This window comes from Pseudochaenichthys georgianus, unplaced genomic scaffold, assembly GCF_902827115.2.
Source record: "Pseudochaenichthys georgianus unplaced genomic scaffold, fPseGeo1.2 scaffold_200_arrow_ctg1, whole genome shotgun sequence".
Classification (NCBI taxonomy): Eukaryota; Metazoa; Chordata; class Actinopteri; order Perciformes; family Channichthyidae; genus Pseudochaenichthys; species Pseudochaenichthys georgianus.
In genome coordinates this window covers 896,522-920,628 of record NW_027262720.1, presented here as the reverse complement: position 1 = coordinate 920,628, position 24,107 = coordinate 896,522, and the positions used below count along the sequence as shown (strand labels likewise).

General features: G+C 41.0%; 2 protein-coding genes and 1 long non-coding RNA gene across 8 annotated transcripts in view; 2 read left to right on the top strand and 1 right to left on the bottom strand.

Annotated features, from left to right (window-relative positions):
- Window positions 1-5,090, top strand: part of LOC117441806 (zinc finger protein 93-like) — a 33,810-nt gene extending 28,720 nt beyond the window's left edge. For all 5 annotated transcript variants that reach the window (XM_071202286.1, XM_071202284.1, XM_071202283.1 and 2 more), the window contains 2 exons: window positions 447-512; window positions 3,907-5,090. In XM_071202286.1, coding sequence (XP_071058387.1) covers window positions 480-512; window positions 3,907-4,971 — 1,098 coding nt within the window. In that variant the 5' untranslated portion in view covers window positions 447-479 and the 3' untranslated portion in view covers window positions 4,972-5,090. The remainder of the gene's footprint in view (window positions 1-446; window positions 513-3,906) is intronic.
- Window positions 1-24,107, top strand: part of LOC117441807 (zinc finger protein 420-like) — a 350,733-nt gene that overhangs the window by 143,101 nt on the left and 183,525 nt on the right. The window lies entirely within an intron of this gene.
- Window positions 20,991-23,946, bottom strand: LOC117441816 (uncharacterized). Of its 2 annotated transcripts, XR_004551452.2 has the most exons (4): window positions 23,264-23,946; window positions 22,608-23,078; window positions 22,400-22,500; window positions 20,991-22,046 (listed from the first exon to the last, which is right to left on the bottom strand). It is a non-coding gene; the product is annotated as an uncharacterized lncRNA (long non-coding RNA). The 2 variants fall into 2 exon arrangements; XR_004551451.2 differs by having other exon boundaries at window positions 22,400-23,078.

Genomic DNA, 24,107 nt, shown 5'->3' with positions numbered 1-24,107 from the left:
TAGAATAACAAAATGAATGCCTTATATAAACCCCCCCCGCGCGAGCCGAATATTAGCTGCTGATTACTACCGAATATCCGGAGCTGGAAAAATGGTATTCGGTACATGCCCTACTCTTAGCTGCCCCCCTAAACAGATTACGGTAATCTTGCACTTAGATTCTGGGGGTTTAGTCCTAAAGGTAGGACGGCCGTTTTCCGGAACCTTATCAGCATCGGAGCTCTGTATCGGAGACAACCTAGATATTAACGTTTGTTTTATCGAAGTTAGATTCCTTTTCAATAGTAAAGTACAAGTACCTCTAAATAGTACTTGAGTACATCAATTAGTTACTTCTCGCCTCTGCTATTAACCTAAGAAATAGCTGTAGATTTGTTTTGTTGTGTCTGTCGGTTGTATTGAGTTATCTTGTTTTGTGTCAGCTGTAGTTGTGTTGATTATTTCAGAGACACAGCCGGAGAAGGAGCACTGAGAGCAGCATGGAGGAGAACAAGAAGAACCCTGGAGCTCAGGTCATTGTGCACTTCCTCACAATATATTCCAAACACTGTTATCCCCAAATGAAAGATCACAACCTGTTTAGAAAATACAATATTAATGCACAATATGGTTGGATATAGGTTAGAACATTACTACTTAGTGATGTTCTTACATTGATCACATTACGCAAACACAACCGAACATTCCCCAACATTAGACATATGGCAGATTAAAAAATAATGCAAAAAAAAAAAAAAAAAACTGCAGATACTAGAATCATCAGTTTAAAGTACAGTCCAAGAATATAATTACATTAGCAAATTCAACAAAAATACAATAAAAGCACATCCACAAACAGAGCAGAGTACAGCTTACAATTCTCCAAATATATTAACCAAATTCAAAATGTCCTCAGTAGTAGTTGAAGTTTAGTCTTTTCACTTTAACCTCTATAGCTTCTGCAATGTCCCCACTTTTTTTATAAATTCCAAAAATAATTCCCAAACTGTGTAAAATTCCGAAGCTTTCTTCCTTAGTATATATGTGAGTTTCTCAAGAGCCAGACTCAAAGTTAAATTGTTTAACCTGTGGCCAACATGTTTCCAACACAAACCAATTGAGCGCCTGGCCTTTAGAAGGCATAGGTTAACCATTTTTCTTTCCCTAACCGATAGTCTTCTGGATAAATGCTTAAAATACAAAGTTTAGGGCTTAAAGGTGGGGTAGGTAAGTTTCAGAAACCGGCTCGAGATACACTTTTTGTTATATTCCATAGAATACTCTTAACATCCCGATAGCAATGAATATCTTAAGTGCTTAGACAAAAAATCCATGAAAAAATGTCATCTGTGGAAGCCGTAATACTGTAAAAAGCACGAACAATCCGTTTGAATTGCCGCCCTGTCTGTCAGCCTTCCATCTCGTGCACGCAGAAATGTATCTCATGCCCTTATGGGCGTGCATTGCAGCAGTACTTCAATGACTCGCCAGCAACAGGCGGCCACTTTCACTAGTCTGCTGACGTCATGTGCGCGTTCATGTGTGTTGGAGGAGGTGCTCTGTAAGAAAGTCTGAAGGAAGGGGCGGATTCTTTTCGGCTGTGTACTTTCAAATTGTAGTGCACTCGAGCCGGTTTCTGAAACTTACCTACCCCACCTTTAAAGGTATATATTTATAAGGTAAATACAATGGAGAGAGTCTAAGTATCGGCTTCCTGTTATTCTAAATACATTTAGAAAGTAGCTTTCTTATTTTAGAAAAACATGGAGGAGGAGGTGCTAGTGGCATTGATTGAAAAAGATATAAACATTTTGGCAATATACTCATCTTATTTATATTAATTATTTCCAGTAAGGACAAGGCAATGTTGTCCACCTAGTGGAATCTTCTGACACTTAAGGTAACAAGGGTTCGTAATTAGACACACTGAGAATGTCTATCTTTGGTGTAATTTTAATTCCGAGATAAGCAAAACTGTCTATGGCATTTACAAATGCGAAAGATAATTTTGGATTTCTTCCCTCCTGTTCATTGAGAAACATAATAGAGAATTGATCTTTGTTCACCTTAAAACCAGAGATTTTACCAAATTGATTACTTTTAAGAGGGATTTTGCAAGACCTGATCAAAACACTATGGTATCATCTGCATACAATGCTATATAATGCTCTAGATGCCCCGTCTTAATACCATAAATCAAATGGTGTGATTGTATGGTTATTGCCAACGGCTCCATATAATAGCTATCACAAAATGTAGAGGCGAAATATGAGATCCTTGTCTCGTCCCGCAAAAGTATAAATGGTTGTGAAATACAATTATTGGTTAATACTACTGCGGACGAATCAAAAAATATAATTTTAATCCATTTAAGAAAGTAGTCATCAAGACCAAAGCGCTTAAGCACTTCTAGCAGATATGGCCATTCGACTCTATCAAACGCCTTTTCTGCATCGAGTGACCAAATGGCCTTGTCCGGGTGTCCTTCACAAAACGTAACCTTCCTTACATTATGGAATCCCTGAGGATTTTTAACAAAGCTGCTTTAATCTGCGTGTATCATCTGTGGCAGGAACCTCTCCAGTCCCATAGCCAAGGCTTTAGCAATGATCTTTGCGTCAGAGTTCAAATTTGGAATTGGTCTGTTAGAGCCACATTCGGATGATGATTTACCTGGCTTTAAAATAAGAGTTATTAAGGCACTTTGTAGCGAAGCGGGGTGTCTGCCCTGCTCTAATGATCCATGCATACATGTTTAACAATGGGGCTATCAATTTTGCATTGAAAAATATATACATGTAAATTGGGATTCTGTCAGGTCCTGAGGCCTTACCACCTTTCATGTTAAGAATGGCATTGGAAATATCTTCAAAGTTCAGTTGCCTATTCATTGTGAGTTTTGTTTCTACATAAATATTGGGAAAAGACAGCCCATCTAGGAAAGTGTTTTGACTTACCGAATTCAATGGATAATCAGATTGATAAAGCCTCTTATAGAACGAAACAAAGGCCTGATTAATTTCCAATGGATCTGTAGTTATTAACCTAATGTAGCTTTCGGTTTGTGCAAACTGCGTGCGCATCCCTCAAAATCCTCAATGATAATGTTTAGGTGGATTTCTAGGAACTTCCCCTCAATTATATTGGCTCTAACGGTTAAAAAGAGGTTTCAATCACCAAAATTGACCGATGGGCTCCAGAGATACGGCAAATACACCCAAGAGGTGTTTTTTTTCTTCTAAACCTCTCTAAAAAGGTCACATTTCACTTGTTTTGCATCAATCTTGATACAGGGTACTTATTATATTTTATAGCTTGGATTGCTAAAGCTTTTAGTCTACTACCCCATCATTCAAGGGTGGTTTTCACTATAAGTAATGTTGTTGTTTTTTACGGAAACTATAATTTATATTTTTTTACTATGTTAAATATGAATTTACTTTAAAATAAAATCATCTATATCGATTATGACAATTCTACAACCAACTCACAGGTGTATCATTCGCTCGAGTGCGCAATAATTTCAAAATACACAGCCGGGAAAAATCTGCCACTTCCTTACAGAGCCCCTCCTCCAACACACACAAACGCGCACATGACCAATGAGGGCACGAGATAAGTTTGTGCACAGATGGAAGGCTGACAGGCAGGTAGGCCATCCAGTTATTTTAGCCGGGCCGGCTAAGATTGGTCGTGCTTTTTACAGTACTACGGCTTCCACAGATGACATTTTTTATGGATTTTTTAAAGATATTCATTGCAATCGAGATGTTAAGAGCATTCCATGGAATATAACAAAAAGGGTATCTCGAGCCGGTTTCTCAAACTTACCTACCCCACCTTTAAATGAGTTTTCATTGTGTTAACTGTATATGTATTTATGTTTTCTAGATTGACTTTCTCTCTTTCTCTGTCCGTCTGTTTTAGAAACCGAAAGGAAGAGAGAGACGTCACAGCTGTCAGCAATGTGATGAATCCTTTACAAAATCTGGAAATTTAAAACGCCACCTGGTTATTCATACTGGAGAAAAACCGTACAGCTGTGAAGAGTGTGGCCAAACGTTCACTCAATCAGGGCATCTCAAAAGACATCAACGTATTCACGCTGGAGGAAAACCATACAGCTGTGAAGAGTGTGGGCAAACGTTCACTCAATCAGGTCATCTCAAAATACATCAACGTATTCACACAGGAGAAAAACCGTACAGCTGTGAAGAGTGTGGGAAAACGTTCACAACATCACATGCTCTCAAAACACATCAGCGTGGTCACACTGTAGAAAAATCATACAGCTGTGAAGAGTGTGGGAAAACATTCACAACATCACATGCTCTCAAAACACATAATCATGGTCACACTGGAGAAAAAACATACAGCTGTGAAGAGTGTGGGCAAACATTCTCGACATCGTATTATCTTAAATCACATCGCCGTATTCACACGGGAGAGAAACCGCACAGCTGTGAAGAGTGTTGCAAAACGTTCGCTACATCAGGTTCTCTCATAACCCATCAACGTATTCACACAGGAGAGAAACCGTACAGCTGTGAAGAGTGTGGACAAACGTTCACTACATCAGGTCCTTTCATATCACATAAACGGATTCACACTGGAGAAAACCCGTACAGCTGTGAAGAGTGTGGGCTATCGTTCACTCAATCAGGTCATCTCAAAACACATCAACGTATTCACACAGGAGAGAAACCGTACAGCTGTGAAGAGTGTGAGCAAACGTTCACTCAATCAGTTCATCTCAAAATACATCAACGTATTCACACAGGAGAAAAACCGTACAGCTGTGAAGAGTGTGGGAAAACGTTCACTCAATCAGGTGCTCTCAAAATACATAAACGTATTCACACTGGAGCGAAACTGTACAGCTGTGAAGAGTGTGGGCTAACGTTCACAACATCAGGTGCTCTCAAAACACATCAACGTGTTCACACTGGAGAGATACCGTACTGGTGTGAAGAGATGCTGTTTTCTCCCTAACCCAGTGGTTCTCAAACTTTTTCCGTCAGGCCCATGTTAGTATCTAGAAAATATTCCTGATGTTTTCAGTTTGATTCTGTTCTCTTTTGTTTAAATTATCAGAATTTACCAAAATAAAAAAGGCCTTTGAAACAGACTCACATCCCTGCATATTTGTTGTGTTTTTCAGCACATAATAAACATGTCATTCCCTTGTTTTAGGGCCGCTGACTGTTGGATGAAATGTATCACTCAAACTTTAATTTTAATGAAAAATATACTTTTTAACTCAGTGTGTTTGACCTGATTTGTTCCCAGTGAAGGACTCCGGCTCACAATGAGGTACCTGTTAAGCCCTAAGCCTGTTTTTCAGGTCTCAGGCTAAAAAATGACATTCCCAGAACAAATGACTATATCTTCACTTCTAAAAAGGGTAAATTATTCATCTTTATTCTCAAAGCAATGATAAACCTGTGAGTTGGATGTAGAAAAGTATGAATCAATATAGATGTATTTATTTTAAAGTAAATTCAGATTGAACATAGTAATACAAATTAAATTATAGTTTCCGTCCAAAAAAAAAAAACCCATTACGTATAGTGAAAACCACCCTTGAATTATGGGATAGTCCAAACTATAACATATAAGTACCCTGTATCAAGATTGATGCAAAACAAGTTAAATTATAACTTTTTAGAGAGGTTTAGAAAAAAAGAACCACCTCTGGGGTCATTGGGGTGTATTTGCCATTTCTCTGGAACCCATCTGTCGATTTTGGTGATTGACAGCACTTTTGAACCGTTAGAGCCAATTGAATCTTGGGGGAAGTTTCTAAATCCACCTACACCTTACCATTGAGGAGTGAGAGTGATGCGCACGCAGCTTGCCCAAGCAGAAAGCAATGTTACACTCTTACCTCATTCACACCAACGGTGTTTCAGGGCCGGTTCGGAGCTGGAGCTTGAAAAGCACCGGGTTTTCCTCTTCACACCGCAGCGGAGCAGCCTCTTAGCTCCGGAATCCAGTTCGTAGCAAGCACCAAAAAATTGTCCGGCCAGAGCAAAAGCACCACATACGACACGCTTACGTCGAGGCAGGGGCAGGGGCAGAGACAGATCAACTCCTGAACAACAACAAAAAGCCCGTGTTTTATCCAGTTTGTACACAACGATGGAGAAACTTAACTAGAGTTTCAGAGTTTCAGCCATAGACTGTATATATAAAGGTTTCTGCTCATGGTGAAGCAACGTGTCTGTGTGTTAAGGTGGAACCTGAGCATTCACGTTGATCACCTGTCATTATAAATCTATAAAACTATAAATATTAAACTTTACTTCACATGTTCATTTGAGAACAGCTGTTACATACCTGGGTGAAGGTTACAGTTCATTTAAATGAAAGATACAACGTTACTCCACACTCATGGTTCAGTCCACCTTAAGAAATAAGACCGACATCGGAAGCAGTTGTGTTTTAAAAAAACCTTTATTGACACGAGTACACTTTTTTATAAGAATATAACTAAACCACAGAAATGACTCCGGAAAAGCTGCAGATAGAGCCATAAGAAATGAATGCAACTGATTTCATCCGCGCGGTTTGGCCATGGGGGTTTGGCTTTATGAAGCAGGCACGCAAACGGTTACGTCATGACGCAACAACGCATTACCAGTCGGACTCTGGGCGGTGTGAAAAGAGCCAGAGCTAAACCGAATAACTGGTTCTGAACCTGAAAACCTCTAGCACAGAGCTTGAACCGGAGTTGCTTTGGTGTGAATGAGGTATCTGAGAACTGAAAACTAGGCTTATTGCCATAACTATGATGATGGATTATCAGTAATCATTTCAAAGTGACACAGAGACATTGGATTAACCTTCAGTAGCGTTTGTATGCGTTTTAATGCCATTGAACACAACTTTTTATCAGAAAACAGTAGATTTAAGACGTATTTGCCAATTTGGCCCAGAAAAGCTAAGTTGTATGTTGTCTGGTTTCGCCTTCGCTACCACAAGTTTTGGTTGCTCAGTGATGATACTTATACCATTGGAATCTGTGGAATCTCAGCTTTCATATTCTATCTTGTTTGTGCAGATTCGATGAAGTATAACATATTTTTACCGTGAGTTAGCACTCTTTCACTTATTGCTAATTCAGAGGCTCGGCATTAGACTTGTGTTTTGTTTCGGTAAAATGGTTCATATGGTCAGTTAGCTGAGTTTCTTTCCGGTAAGTGGGTATGACACATTAATAGGTTGTTAAATGTTAAGAAGCCCTGAGACACAGTTTTGTGAGAGAAAAAAAGCCTTAACAGGTTAAACCAAATGCCCCGCCCCGGGGGCAAAACACAAAAATATTCACGAAACTGTGTCTCCGGGCTTCTGTGTCATGAATTAATCGAGGAGATCTCCCCTCAACTACTGCGCGGATCAGACAGAAACGCTGCGCTCTCCCCAACCTTGCAGGTGCTGATTGCACTCAGATTTTACGCTAACGGGGCCTTTCTTAAAAGTGTACAGCTTGCTTTTGAATGGAGAAGTGTTAAATTATATATTGTGTTGCTTGTCAATAATTACTGTTTTGCATGTATTTACGTGGACGTGCATCTTAAGACTAGGCGCAGCTACGACCGAGACTAGTCAGGCTTGGTGCACTCGGTGTACATTTAAATCACTAATCAGACGTAGCTAAAACCGACGTTAGAGTTAAGACCTACTTTTTTACGCCCAGCTGGTTTCACTCCACTCCAGGTGATCATGTAGAGCTGCAAGTGATCATGCAGAGCTGCAGGTGATCGTGTGGAGCTGCAGGTCATCGTGCAGAGCTGCAGGTGATCGTGTAGAGCTGTAGGTGATCATGAAGAGCTGCATGTCACCGTCACCAGCAGCTGATCCTGATCTCTGATATTGCGCTAAGGGGAATTTATTTTGACCGGACATTTTGACCGGAGGGATTTCGATTTGCCGGTCATAGTCCGGTAATTACCGGATAACGGAAACTCTGCCCTATATTACAAACAAAATGTCCGATTGAGAGATAATAAGGTAAAGATGACCTGCAAATATTGTAACTACTGTATACTCACACCCTACTGGAGGATAATGGTTGGAAATGTAAACTGCCATCATGTCTCTAGGCCTCTGTCCTTATTTCCCTATTTTGTCTCGGCCAATAATCACATTAGCCCGTTGTCATTTCCCCTCCTGTCTGCATCACATCTGATCCGAGAGACCGGAGGGTGATCCTCTGATTGACCATTAAAACGGTCTCGGTCTATTGTTGACAGTTTTTAGGAACTTCCCCTCAATTATATTGGCTCTAATTGTTAAAAAGAGGTTTCAATCACCAAAATTGACCAATGGGCTCCAGAGATACGGCAAATACACCCAGAGGTGTTTTTCTTCTAAACCTCTCTAAAAAGGTCACATTTCACTTGTTTTGCATCAATCTTGATAAAGGGTACTTATTATATTTTATAGCTTGGATTGCTAACGCTTTTAGTCTACTACCCCATCATTCAAGGGTGGTTTTCACTATAAGTAATGTTTTTTTTTTACGGAAACTATAATTTATATTTTTTTACTATGTTAAATCTAAATTTACTTTAAAATAAAATCATCTATATCGATTATGACAATTCTACATCCAACTCACAGGTGTATCATTCGCTCGAGTGTGCAAGAATTTGAAAATACACAGCCGGGAAAAATCTGCCACTTCCTTACGGCCCCTCCTCCAACACACACAAACGCGCACATGACCAATGAGGGCACGAGATAAGTTTGTGCACAGATGGAAGGCTGACAGGCAGGTAGGCCATCCAGTTATTTTAGCCGGGCCGGCTAAGATTGGTCGTGCTTTTTACAGTACTACGGCTTCCACAGATGACATTTTTTATGGATTTTTTAAAGATATTGATTGCTATCGAGATGTTAAGAGCATTCCATGGAGTATAACAAAGCCGGTTTCTCAAACTTACTTACCCCACCTTTAAATGAGTTTTCATTGTGTTAACTGTATATGTATTTATGTTTTCTATGCTATGATCAGTGGCGTAACTATCGACAGTGCAGCCGGTGCAACGCACCGGGACCCAGAGCCGGTCAGGGGCCCATGCAAAAAATAATTCATTTGTCATTTGTCTGTCCAATGACCTTGCTCCCTCTCATGTCATGTGATACGTTGTGTGACGAGCGAACCATTGAATCAACCTGTACTGTACTGTAGCTATCAGCAGCAAGTTCGGCAGCATTATAAAAAATGTAATAGCTTGCATTTATAATTTACAGCAAACCAAAGCACAAGAGCCGCGAGTAGTAGTAATGATGTACCTTTCGTCAAAAAAGTGACAGGTAGTGTGACAGGTCACACCTCTCCCTACTTATGCAAATGAGCTAAGTCCCGCCCCCCATTGCGAGACCCTTTGATGTGATTGGGTACAATCATGTTAATGAGCTAAAACCCGCCTCCCATTGTTCGAGATCCCTTTGATGTGTGTGTTATCAGGTAGGTGTGAAAAGCCCCCCCGTGTAGTGCCTTTGTTGTCTAATTCTTTGATGTGTTAACTCTTGTGCAGACTCTTTGACGTTATGTTGTCTGGCCCCTGTCCCTCAGAGCCCTTTGTTATCTAATCTAATTAGCCTTTGATGTTTGCCCTTTGATGTGAGGTGCTATAACAGGCAGGTGTGATTTTACACTGGTGAAAGCCTTTGATGTTAATCTAGGTGTCTCTTTGAAGTTATGCGTGAGACTGTCTACCCGCCCCCCCCCTTCCAGCCTCCCCCCTTTTCTCCACCCCTTCCTGTGGCTATGACGCCAGCAGATAGTGGGGGTGGAAAGAAGTAGAAATACACTCAAACTAAATTAAAACAATTCAGCTTACCAAGTCACCATTCAAAAAAGCAAAATGGCAAGAGACGCCTCGAATTGGGTTTAAACAGCCTGTGACAGCTTACCCGTCCGGAGCGGCAGTCAAGAAACGAATGCAGCAGCAGTGCGGGGTTCAGACGCCTACAGCCGAAAGATCTGTGCACAAACTCATCTTGCCGCCTCTTTTTTGGTCATGTGCGCGTTCGTGTGTGTTGGAGGAGGGGCTCTGTAAGGAAGTCTGAAGGAACTGGCAGATTCTCCCCCGGGTTGAATGCAAAAGACTCTGACTTTTCTCCAGTGGGCTCCGCCTACCTTAAGAACAATTAACACACACACACACACACACACACACACACACGTTGGAGTTGGCTTTTTGATGCGAGGGTTGAGATAAGCTTTTGGAAGGTATGTTAATTAAGACACTCTGTGAGATGAGAAGCGAGGCGATGAAGTTAGTTTTTAAAAAAAGAAATAAGCTCAAATTAAATAAAAACAGCCATTAATTTTCACTCACCAAGACACCTAAAAACGTTATTGTCCTATTTAGATCTGATTCAGGTTTTGTTTTAAATGATATGTGAGTGCTAAGGATGTTTCTTTTAAAGTTTTTGTGGAACTGTTAACTACAAGGACGTATCTGCTTGCAAAGAGGGTATTCATATTAATTTTAAAAAGATCTTGTTTAGGTTTTATTAGTGATAACTAAGGATGTTCTCTTTTAGTTGTATGGATTGTGAACTAATGTATAATTACTTTTATTTAACTATAGGTTTGCATCCATTAAAGTGTATCTTACAGTTCCTTTGTGAGTGAATTACACACGAATCTGCAGAGTGTCACTAAAAAAGTTTTACACAGTGACTGACATTCTGTATGGGAGTTCACACCCGAGCTGCTGCAGGGGTTGAGTATGTTTTGGCTCTCGGGGGATGGTGGGTTAAGAGTCAGATTCTTAACGGAATCTAATAAAACAGAGTACTTTTCTTTTTTTAAAAGCTGACCACTACCATGATGTATATGCTTGACGAAATCTCCTCAAACAGAGTACTTCATGGTAATGGTCCGCTTTTATACACAAAAGTGTATATTTTCAGTAACTTTCTCAGAGAATTTAAACATAAATCTGTCAAATGTTCAAAACAGCCTTGTTTTCACTGAAATAGCCTCAAAACTTCATCGCCTCGCTTCTCATCTCACAGAGAGTGTCTTAATTAACATACCTTCCAAAAGCTTATCTCAACCCTCACATCAAAAAGCCAACTCCAACGTGTGTGTGTGTGTGTGTGTGTGTGTGTGTGTGTGTGTGTGTGTGTGTGTGTGTGTGTGTGTGTGTGTGTGTGTGTGTGTGTGTGTGTGTGTGTGTGTGTGTGTGTGTGTGTGTGTGTGTGTGTGTGTGTGTGTGTGTGTGTGTGTGTGTGTGTGTGTGTGTGTGTGTGTGTGTGTGTGTGTGTGTGTGTGTGTGTGTGTGTGTGTGTGTGTGTGTGTGTGTGTGTGTGTGTGTGTGTGAATTGTTCTTAAGGTAGGCGGAGCCCTCTGGAGAAAAGTCAGAGTCTTTTGCATTCAAACCGGGGGAGAATCTGCCACTTCCTTCAGACTTCCTTACAGAGCCCCTCCTCCAACACACGCGAACGTGCACATGGCCAAAAAAGAGGCGGCGAGATGAGTTTGTTCACAGATCTTTCGGCTGTAGGCGTCTGAACCCCGCACTGCTGCTGCATTTGTTTCTTGACTGGCGCTCCGGACGGGTAAGCTGTCACAGGCTGTTTAAACCCAATTCGAGGCGTCTCTTGCCATTTTTCTTTTTTGAATGGTGACTTGGTAAGCTGAATTGTCTGTCTTTTTTAATTTAGTTTGAGTGTATTTCTACTTCTTTCCACCCCCACTATCTGCTGGCGTCATAGCCACAGGAAGGGGTGGAGAAAAGGGGGGAGGCTGGAAGGGGGGGGGGGGGGGGGGTAGACAGTCTCACACATAACTTCAAAGAGACACCTAGATGAACATCAAAGGCTTTCACCAGTGTGAAATCACACCTGCCTGTTATAGCACCTCACATCAAAGGGCAAACATCAAAGGCTAATTAGATTAGATAACAAAGGGCTCTGAGGGACAGGGGCCAGACAACATAACTTCAAAGAGTCTGCCTTAATCAACACATCAAAGAATTAGACAACAAAGGCACTACACAGGGGGGCTTTTCACACCTACCTGTTATAACACACATCAATGGACTAGACTACAAAGGGGTGTGAGGGGACAGGGGCCAGACAACATAACTTCAAAGAGTCTGCCCTAATCAACACATCAAATAATTAGACAACAAAGGCACTACACAGGGGGGCTTTTCACACCTACCTGATAACACACACATCAAACGATCTCGAACAATGGGAGGCGGGACTTAGCTCATTAACATGATTGTACCCAATCACATCAAAGGGTCTCGCAATGGGGGGCGGGACTTAGCTCATTTGCATAAGTAGGGAGAGGTGTGGATGACGGACAATGGATGAACCCAACAATGGAGGTCAGGCCATTTCTACTGAGAACATGGATGGATCCGAAGGTGTCCCAGACTTAACCCAGCTCTACTTACAAGAGGGCCCATCTCAAACATCACCTCGGGCTAGGCCATCCACACCTGCTCATCAAACAGAGCCTAGCCCCTCACCTGAACCCTTATTTCCTACCCCTCATCTCATTCTCCAATTAGTATCCCTGGAAGTATTAGCCAAAGCCCCGACAAAGCCAATTAGCCATCGTGACCTAGGGGCTGGACCCAAAAGAGATGGACGGCCCCCTGATTACTATGGTTTTCCATGGTGCAAGGCAGCATCCCAAGTATCTCATAGTTTAAGGAGTAAGAGGACACACTTCAGTGAGTCGGCATCAAGTGTCCCTACAGGCTGCTCTGATACAAGTCGACATTCAAGAGGCAGCCGACAAGCTCCTAATTTGAGTGATATCCAAGCCAGTATTCTGGAAAATACGAGCTGGAGGAGCTTAAAAGACAGCAATTGGAGGATAAGCAGCTGGATGAAAAATGCAAGTTAATTGATGAAAGGGCCAGAGCTGCTCAGCAATGTCAAGTAGATGCACACAAAGAGAGAGAGAAAATGGTCAGACAGGTTGAAATGAACAGACGTATTCGTACTAAAGAACAAGAGCTTGAGTCAGCACAACTTGTCACTAGTTTCATTAAACACAATCTTTCTGAAGAGGATGGAGGAGCCTACAACCTCATCTCTTCATGGAAATGGAGCAACGTCTTCTTTTTATGATCTGCCTCCATCCAGGATATTCACTCCTGCCCCCCCAAACTTGACATATGCTGACTCTTGCTCTCATTTAGCTTTAGCTCCCCTGCTTCCCCAACTTAGCCTTTCCAAAGGACTACCTAAGGCCTCCCAAATCATTCCCAGGCCTCAACCAATACAGCAAAGCTTATACACTGCCCAGGCTCTCTCTCTTCCCTCAGCAGCTACTGCTGAAACTGCAGCAACGTCAACTCCCCATGTGGCTGCCCAAGCTTTACCTTCGTCCTTTCACCCTGCATCTGCTACAGTAATGCCCCGCACCCTTTCTATTCACCATGGACCTGTGACCCTGGTCACTGCTGACGCCCCTAACAATATGACATCCATGCCTGGTAGCGAACAACCTACCTTTACCGGTAGTCTACAGCCAACGCAAGCCATGTCCTCCCAGCAACAATCTGTTTACCTGCATGTTCAATTCCCAAATGTTACAGATCTGTTGATAGCCTCTGTTTATGGTATACCAAGACCCTCTATCCCTGTATTCAAAAGTGGTCGAGAGAAGGAATTTGCCCTCATGAAATTGGCCCTAGACAATATGCTTGACAATCATCCCCATCTTACAGAGCAGTATAAATATAAAATACTCTTGGAACATGTTCAGCACCCAGGAGCTAGCAAATTAGCCAGATCCAGCATGCATGACGCAAGACCATATTCCACTGCCCTCTTAGCACTCAAAGAAAAGTATGGTCAGCCAAGGCTGCTATAGTTCAGAGAGAAATAGGTGAAATACTAAATGCCCCCATTGTTCGCATTAATGACTTGGAAGACTTTGATAATCTTTCCCTGTCTATCCATGCTCTGGTTGGAATACTGCTGTCCCTAGAGCAGTGGTTCTCAAAGTGGGGGGCGCAGAGGCATGCCAGGGGGGGCGCGAGAGACCAGGAGGAAAAATGGTTATAAAAAAAAAGATTAAAAAGATTTTTAAAAAATCATGAATTGAAAAGTTATTTATTCGAAAATAATATGATGCAGTATTATTACGTCTGGGTCTCTGTGTTTCATTAAAGCTTGGCTCTGTGTGTGTGTGTGTGTGTGAAACGAGCCATTTTGTGTGCGAGAGAGAGAGAGCGAGAGAGCGAGAGAGCGCGCACCGGTACCGGAGATCGTTGTTGTTAGCTTCTGGTGCTAGCGAGCTACGCTAACGGATATAAGGAGTTTTTTCAACAACAAAGTGGAGGAGAGTCCTCCTGCCAGACTGAGAGGCTCAGTGAGCTAAAGGACTCTCTCAGTGTTTAGATAGTTAACTTTAGTCTAAGTTATCTCAGTGGGTCTCAAATGTTTTGGTCACGATTAATGTAAACAATTATTTCCGAGGCACACATTTATATGATCATTAGGGGAGAGTGGGGTAATTTGTGCCAAGGGGCAAGTCGTGCCACTCCTGTTATCTAGAAAACCATAGAAGAAGTTGGTCATGTGACCACATATTTTTGAAGAGGCATCCATTTCAATCATCCTGCAAAGAAGGGAGACACATGGCTTGAGAGGTAAGCACATTTAAGTTCAAAAAACAATTTTTTGCCCTCCAAAGTAACATTTCTATGATCAAGGTTTTTTGATTGCTGTGTTTGAACAATTTAGACAACTTTGAAAACAGTTCACACATGTTTTAGTGCTTTAGTAAGCTACACCATGAGTCTATACAGTTAGCATGATGCTAGCTCAAAACAGCTGGGGGATGCATTTTTTTCAAAATGGTGGGCATGGGGTGATTTGTGCCAAATTTATGATTATTTACTATATATTACTTTATTGTGTTTTATTGTTATTGTACATTGTATTTTTACATTTGATCTTTAAAACTATGTGACATTCTTAATTTTAGACCAAAATCCATCATGCCACGCAAATACAAAAGGAAGACAGACAGGGTTTCAACTCCTCTTGAGGAGTTGGAAAGAGCAGTGAAAGAGGTGCAACAGGGGAAGACCATACGTCAGGTTGGAAAGGAGATGAAGATCTGCAGGATGACCATAAAAAGATATATGGATAAGAAAAATATAGGAGAAGTAACAAAGCCAGGCTATGAAAGAACAGCAGTCGCCAAACGAGTATTCAATGAGAACATGGAGAAAGAGCTGGCTGACCATATTAAGACACTAGCAGCAATGTTTCATGGCATAGGTGTCATGAAATGCCGTGAACTGGCTTTTGAGTCCTTTGAGTCCTTTCCTTGAAGCAGATCCAGACCCAGGAGAGCCACCTGCCACTCTGACAAATCCCGAGCACTTATCAAGTGACAAATCTTGTTCTTCTGCTCACTTGGGTTATGTGTCTCCAGAAGTCATTTTTCCCTTGCAAAAAGCCACAGAAAGAAAAACAAAATTGTAAGAAAGAAAGTGAAAACAAGAATCGTGACCGACACACCTGAGAAGATGAAGGCTCACAAAGAAAAAGAAGATAAAAAGGCTGAAAAGAAAAAGAATGAAAGAGAGAAGAAAAGGGCTCTGAAAGCTGCAAATCAAATCAAAACAAGAAGAAAACAGCTGTGTACAGTAGCTCAGAAGAAAGCTCCACCACCAATGATGAGGCAGAAGATGGCCTGGAGAAGACACACAGCAGAGAAAAGGAACAGGCTGAAAAGAAGAAAAGGAGTGGAAATAAGAAGGGGGCTCTGAAAGGGTCAAAACCAACCAAGCCCAAAAAGAAAGTACTCTCCAGTAGCTCAGAAGAGAGTGACTTTCCGATTCCACTTAGCGATGCCACTCATTATGAGAGTTCAGATGTCCAGAGTGGTGGTGATGATGATGATGATGATGATGATGATGATGATGATGATGATGATGATGATGATGATGATGACAAGGATCTGTTTGCTGGTGACTTTGTCAATGTGAAGTTTGCAGGTAAAAAATCCAAATCCTATAACTATGTTGGATTGGTGGAGAATGTTGAAGGTGACGAGATCAGTGCAAAGTTTCTGATGATCTGTTTTACTTCAATTATCAATGAAAAAACAAAACCACTTTTTTTCTAAAGCTATATTTCTCAAACAGTTTATTTAAGATCCGAAGTGATTGTTCCCAGGGATGCACAACATCCTAAACTATATGTACATATTTTAGTTGGAGGCATTACTGTAATCCCCTTGCTTTAAAGGCACTTTAAGTAAAAATTGGCACTACTTACCCCACTCCTATAGTTATAAAAAAATAAGAGAATAAATGAAAAACAGGTATGAAATACTATATGACAGTAAAACAAGAATAACGTTTAAAAGGGTGATTTGTAAAATAGATCTCTTCATTTTGCTCTCAAAGTACACCAGATTGATGCTTTTAACTTCAATATTTAAAAATAAATCTTCCCGGGGGAGCTTGCTCCCGGACCCCCCTATGTGAGGTCCACACACCACCTATAAAAATAGCACTTGACCCCAGCTTACACCTATATTCCGTGCCTTCATTGTAACAGTCACACTGTGTGTGTGCGTGTGGATTGTTGCAGTAGAAAATTCCTGAAAATACTGTAGCGACCGGTACATTAATGGGAAACCCTAAATGTTTGAGCACCCTCTATGAAACGTCAAGCTACCCCACAGCACCCCCAAAACAAATCTCTGGCGCCACCACTGAGCCTGACTATTTGTGTTCGGGGGGGCCGACTTTTTTTTTTCTCCAAAGGGTGGGCCTGACAGAAAAAGTTTGAGAACCACTGCCCTAGAGGGTCCTGATAGGTGCGGATTAAGATGTGGTTCCCATGTGGACAGACTCCTCAGTAAACTCCCTGTGCAGTACAGAGATGGATTTGTTGAGCACTGCATTAATCGTGGCATTCTAACTGCACAAGCAACCCAAACCTATACCTTCATTGACCTATCAAAATGGCTACAGTTGAAATCCAGAGCTAAACGCATCGCAGAGAGAGCTGTTGAGCTCCACAGACAGGAGAAACCATGGACTGGAAAGGAACGCCAGCCCTCCCGACAAGTCTCCTCTATCTACCTCTCAACAGCATCTGAAATGGATGGCACACCAAAATACTACACCAAAGAAAGGATGAACGTTGAAAGGCCTAAGCCCTACTGCCCTTACTGTAACGTTAGAGACCATTTCCTTGGTTCATGCACAGAATGCAAAGGACTCTCCAAAATAAACATTTCAAAATGGATCAAAGAGAAAGGCAGATGCATTAAATCATGCGGAAGAATCCATAAAATTGACTGTGAAGCTGACAATTGAGCGGCCCGACCAAGCAAGGAGGCAGAGGCAGAACGTCCAAAATTATAACCCGGTGTGGGCATGTATTAAAATCATGTGCACATAGTTCACAGCCTCAATCCTGCTGTTCTCCCTGAACACATCCTGCAGCCACAAGGATCTCACACACACTACCAGCCTCCACCAAACAGGAAACACAGAGCCTAAATCCCCACATGTGTATTCAAGCCAACAAGACACAGGTGGGGGGGAGGAGACAACACAGGGCACAAGGTGAACATAATCAGGAGCAACAGACAAAACGGGAGGGGGAACACTTTTCAAACACAAACATATAACTGAACAGAATTACACACATACAAACCCAACTAAACACAGTCAGCTCTTGTACAATTAATGCCACTTAACGCCATGATTTCTACAGCCTCACATATTATTTGCACCCGGATTATTCTTAACCGCTGTCATTCTACACCAGCATAAGCACTTTCGGCGCTCTCGCTAACTCCCCTATCTTGTCAGGCGGAGCCGAGGACCCGACCAGCACCTGCCAGACGACATTTCAATTAATACGGTTTAATCCTTTAATAAATACTATCTCAATAATTAGTATAAATTATATAAAATCTGCAAATATGCCATGCCAAATGGTACTGTGCAATCACGCTAACAAAGGGCAAACTGGTCACTAAAGTGCTGAATTACAAGGCCCCGAAGCCGTCAGTCCACAGTGACGAAGTTACCTTCGTCACATGGACAAATGCACCTTAAAGAGGCCATGTAATTTATGCAAGGACATTCACTTGACTATTCTCCATGACTTTAATTTAAACAAATCAGCTCCAGTGATGTACACATCTCCCTCCTCAGAGCTTCTCTACATGGACAACCCTAACCGCTCCCATAAAGTCATGTTGCACATCGTCAATGTACTTCTCCACAACGGGAACAGGACCCTCCTAACTCATGCAGTCCTTGATGATGGTGCTGATAGATCCATCCTGCTCCCCTTTGCTGCCCAGTGTTTGGGTCTCTCAACACAGCCTGAAACAATCTCACTACGCACAGTGCGGCAGGATATAGTGCAAGTAAGTGGACTGTTTCCTTTGGAATCTCCCCTATTGACCAGCCAACTGAAAGGCATGTCATCAACGGAGCATTCACTGCTGAGAATCTCGGCCTTTCAGAGCACACTTAATCTGTAAAACAGTTACAAGAACAGTTTCACCATGTTGGCAAGGGAAAAACGGCCATGCTTTTTAATGTCAATGCTGTTTTTGCTAACGGCTTAGCATGGTTAGCAGTCCGGTGTATCAGCTTTAGGGCATGTATATGTGTGTTCGTCATTCGTGATAAAGATATGCTATATATGCTCTAGTTACCAGAAGCACATGGCTAATTGTTATGCAGACTGACATCATCGGACTTTCCCAGTGCCCCATGTAGCAGTGATTATTATGATAAGGATAGGTATCCTTTGACTTGAGAAGTCGATACTACTTGGTACCAGGTTATTTCGGTAGGTACCCAGCCCTATATATACATGTACATTGAAGAGAGCAATGGTGTCATTTATATTTTCAGATGCAGAAATGTATATTGGCTATTTGTTGCTCTGCTATAAAAAAGATTGGCATCATCCCTCAAAAAACATAATCTGTTGACCTGTAGAGTATTTACTATTTTTGTTTATAGAAATAAATGTTTGCATTGTATAATTGTTTTTTGTGTTGCTCTTTGTTGATGCAGATTGAAACGCGAACTCTGTGCTTGTCTGGAGTCGGCGCTTTTACTGTGGGCTCAAATGTATGTGTTGAGAATACAATTGTATTTTGGTTTACGGTTTAACCCCGTCCCACTCGGTTATGTGATTGGCCATTGTGTGATGTGTCACACTTTTTGAAATGCTTTTAAAACAGTTGTGTCACTACTGTTACTTAGACCTTCCCCATTTTATTATTGATTGATGTTTGATATTTCATTTTGACAGCTTGTCTTGCATTTTTGTCAGAATGTTCTCATTATCGAGTGAAACATAGATATTATGGGAATAATCATTGTTTTCCTTGTTCCTGCACAGGAATTTGGGCCTAGAGTTAAAAGAAAAATACCGTGATAACGTCACAAATTAAAATGACTGCAAGTTTTATGTAGCACAAGTTCTAATTAAACCTCCTTGACAACAGAAACACACAGCACATACTGCTGGTGTTATGTCCCATACTGTTTTTCAGACTAACTGGTTTCCATATGTTGTGTTGTGTCACCAGATTCGTCACACATTCACAAACATATTATTGTCGATTTTCAGGTCCACATCTCGTATCTAATGTGGCGAATATGATAAGTTAGCACTATCAAAGCCGCCTAAAAAAAAAGTTTGTCGAAAATATATCTTTTGCAAGATCGCGTCGAGCTCGATTAGTTCTCGGTAGAGCAAAATGCTTTCAGCATTCACACCCAATATTCCATAGCAGAAATCAAATGCTGAGCAAACATGCAAAGTGCATACAGTTATGTGATTGGCAGGTGTACGTTTAATGAAACAAATGTGTCTATGTCAGTGGGCCGTGTTGTTAGAAAATTGTTCCATTTTGTTTCAGGTTAACGCAGAGTTCAAGCGGATTACAACTATGCCTCTACAGTCAAGGTTCCTGTCACAGCTTGACCTACACTCCGCAAGTCTGCTGAGGGTGTTCTTGAAACAATCGGGGAAGCAGGGCAAGAAGTTAAAAGACATGGCTGCCATGATCAGAGATGGGGTCGTTACTAAAAAAAAGTAATATATTGCATATTACATATTACTTTGTTGAGGTTTGATTATGACTGATTTGAGTAAGTAACGAAGTAACGCGTGTCGAGGCAATGTTAGTAACTGTAGTGTGATTACTGAATTATAAAAGTAGCGCGTTACCGACAAAAGTAATATTATTACAGTAACGCGTTACACCCAACTCTGGCCATGATGACAGTAAGAACTTTTTAACTGTGTGTGTGTGCATAACAACCTACGGTGGCCGGCAGCGGCAGGTGCAAACGCGGAACAACGGCCCAAAACGCATACATTAGCAGGAAACACCTGCAAATAATGAAATGGAAAACAAACAAACCCTGAAAACAAATACAACAGAAAAACGCTGCATTTGCAGAAATGATGGACACTAAATACAACACACATACCCCGAAAACAAACGCAACAAAAGAACGCTGCACGATATGCAAAGTCCAAAGCACATACAAAACACATAACAAAAAAAACATTCCGGAAGTGCTCCAGGCCTCTAGGGGGCGCGCTACGTGGAACAGATTGATGTATGACCAGACATAGAGAGAACGAACAAGAGTGCTGAAAATTGGGAGGAAACAAAGTTGATCGAAGTGGAAAAAGTCGATATATAAGAAGGTAAAAGAAGAGTTTGCAAGTCAAGAGACAGCACGGTGCACCTAAATGTAGCTCTTGACATCATATAGATATATTATAGGTGCAGAGAGGAGTTGGTTTATTGTGCCCCAATGTAAATCCTAATGAGAGAGTTAAAGGACGGTCAATAATATAATGTACAGTTTGGATTTATCGTGGCATCTATTCTTAAAGGTGGGGTAGGTAAGTCTGAGAAACCGGCTCGAGATCGCTAGAATTTGAAAATACACAACCTTTAATTAAAGTGAATTTATTTTTATTTCAGTCAGTCATTTGTGTGCATGCAGGTGTGGGACATTCCAAATGTTCCAAAAGTGAGCACTCCACGAGAGTAAAATAAAACATTGTCAACATATTATTTTGTGCCACAAGAAGCAGAATGTTTTAACAGTACAGTAGTTTGAATATATTTGTTGTTTACCTTTATCAGACCTCTCAGGCACCCACAACCAGCGTCTGATCGGGTAAGACTAATTACAAATGTAATTATACCATGTAGGTTTGAGTTTGTGAACATGAAATCAATAAATGCCTTTGTGTGCACTTATTTCCTGGGTAAAAATAGGATGGAGCACCAACCCCATTCCAGGAAGAGGTCCAGTCTGCCCCGGGTCAGAACAACTTATAGGTAAACGATGTTGACAGTTGCATCGTGACACAGTTGTGTGGTGTGTATCTTTATTTTTACATTTGTTTGTTTGTATAGCCTCCAATCACAGTGGGTAACATTGCCAGGAAGCAGAACAATTATACTTTCATACATTTCCAAATGACACCCACAACATCTTAGTGAAGACGATACACAAAACACCCACAAATATTTTTCAAAGATCAGATATTGTTTCTTGCATCCATTTAAAATGTTTACAGGGATTGTGCAGGAGTATGCCAAAAGTGCTGTTGTCAGTTTAGAACCCAATGTATTGAAAAAAAACAGGAAGAGGATCGACATCCTTTTCTAAATATAACTGTCATGCATATATTATGTATTTGAAAATAATTATTCAACTATATTCTATACTGTAAATGTTATTACTAGCTTCATCATTTAATATTACAATACATCAGAGTGTCTTTCCCAGCACAGAATACCTGACTGCGGCACACATTGTTGCAGAACTCTCTGCAAAAATAACAAATACATCTTGCAGCAGGTTCAATATTAACAGAGCCAATGTGTGGGATGGAGCAATCCGCGGCTTCAAAGGTGCCTCATTCGACTCCTCTCATGAGACGTCAGTTAAGCTCACTGATGATGAGGGACACACTGAGGATGGAGGGGACACTGGTGGTCCCAAGCGTGAGTTCCTGACTCTCCTTATGGAATGCTTGAGAATGAAGGAAACATCACGTCAGCAACTGTTTGTGCCCCATGGCGGTGTGACTTTCCCAGCCGCTCACTGTCTCAAAATCTGATTCTAAATGTATAATTTTCTCTATAAAGATAGAACTAATACACAATTATGAATGTATAATACACATGTTTTGTGTATTTAATCATGCATTGGTCTACGATTTAATGATGGCTTCTACATATTTCCCATAAACAGACAATGAAAACATGTGTCCTTCATGCTGATAACTAGTGTATGCATCTGACATTAGTATTCTAAATAGAGTAGTGTGTTGAATCCTTATTTCTTGCATTTGAAACGGGTACGATAAAAAAAAGTGAACTTACTGTTGTGTTCAACTTCTGCCACAACCTGTATTGCCACAGGAGCCACAGAACACTTGAACTGTCCCCAGATGTTGGCCATAGAAAGGACAAAACATGGCAGCCTGAAAAGACTTATATTGATGTAGTAAAACCATTTAATCAAGTCAATCAAAAACACATAGTCTAAATAGTGGTTAGCTAAATAAATAGAAAGATACATCATGTTTACCGTTGAATCTGTGTTCTGTCTCTCTCTCTCTCCTTGAATGAATAAACAACTCCATAAACACACTTTTGCTGATATTTGTTTTACTGCTGGTGATGTTAAATAACATGATTGATTTCCTCTGTCTCAATGATAAAAGTTATAATAATAGAAGACATGAAGCTGCAGAGAGAGGATGGATATATTCTTACCTCTACTTTGTGTTAAGATGAAAATAGAATATTAAATTAAAATAGTAATTGTTAAAACACATTGTTTATTTCATTTACTGAGGTTTTAACCATTATTTACAACATGTAAATAATGGTTCCATAAGCAGTGGAATAATAGGATATCTCTAGGTCATTAAACTTTAATTTTATTAATACAAAAAATAGGTCATAGAAAATGTTTAATTGTGTATTTCAGCAGAGCGGGGGGGGTCACGGTGCTGCTGGACCTGGAGGTGCTGACCTGGTGTCAGTGGGACATCATCTGGTCAGGTTTAGGGGAAGAAGGAGAATATAATATAGAATATTGTTGTATTAGTAGCCTCCAGAAAAATTAAGACTTATTTTAAATATGAAATAATATGATTACATTACATCAGCTATAATGTACTTGTTAACTTACTAATGTAACATTACTGGGGGCTAAAGGAACAGCTTGATCTTATTTACCTGGCAATGGTCCTCTTTATTTCATCGCCGACGGTGATCTCCAAAACATGTAAAAGTAAAACTAACGTTTCTGGATCCTTTTCAGCTGAGTTAGCTTGTAAGCTAATTTTCTAGCAGTGCAACCGAACAGCGCGTATCACGTGACGTAAATACGAAGCGCTCCGTAGGTTAGACCGTCTCATTTCGTAGGCCGCTCGGTATATAGGCTAAGGTGTGATGTGTGGGCTGGGCCACGTAGGCTGCGTACTCCGAAGGGTGCAGCCCCTGAATTGAGACGATTGAGACACGGCGAAACGGCCTGTGACTTTTTGCTCTCGAGAATGTCCGGCCATTTTGTCCTCATGCGCCAATGAGAAGCTCTCAAAGGAAAGAACGATGCCTCCGACGCTGTATCCAGTTCGTATTAAACATCCATGGTCCCGGTGTTGCAGTATAACTTGAGTCATGACAACTGGCGACATTCTATTATTTTCGTCATAGGAATGCGGGGCGTGTACATTGAGGACCCATTGTTGACTTACCATGTCGATCGCCTCGTTTGTCGTTTACGTTCATCTTTTGCTATATCTGCCTTCCTAAGATCACTTTGATGCACATTCAGTACTCGTATGTGAGGTTGTGGGTGAGAGGTGGATATCGTGACGCTTACAGGGAGGTATCGAACATTACAAAGTAGGTGACTGTGTGGATGCCTGTTCAAAATATTGCATAAACTTGAATAAATAATTAAAATTATATATTTGTGTCCGACTTTCATTTGTACATCGTTCTTAATGTGATGTATAGTAGCTTTGATAGCTGTCCATACCTTCAGACAGCCTAAAAGTAAAACACAAGTTGTTTA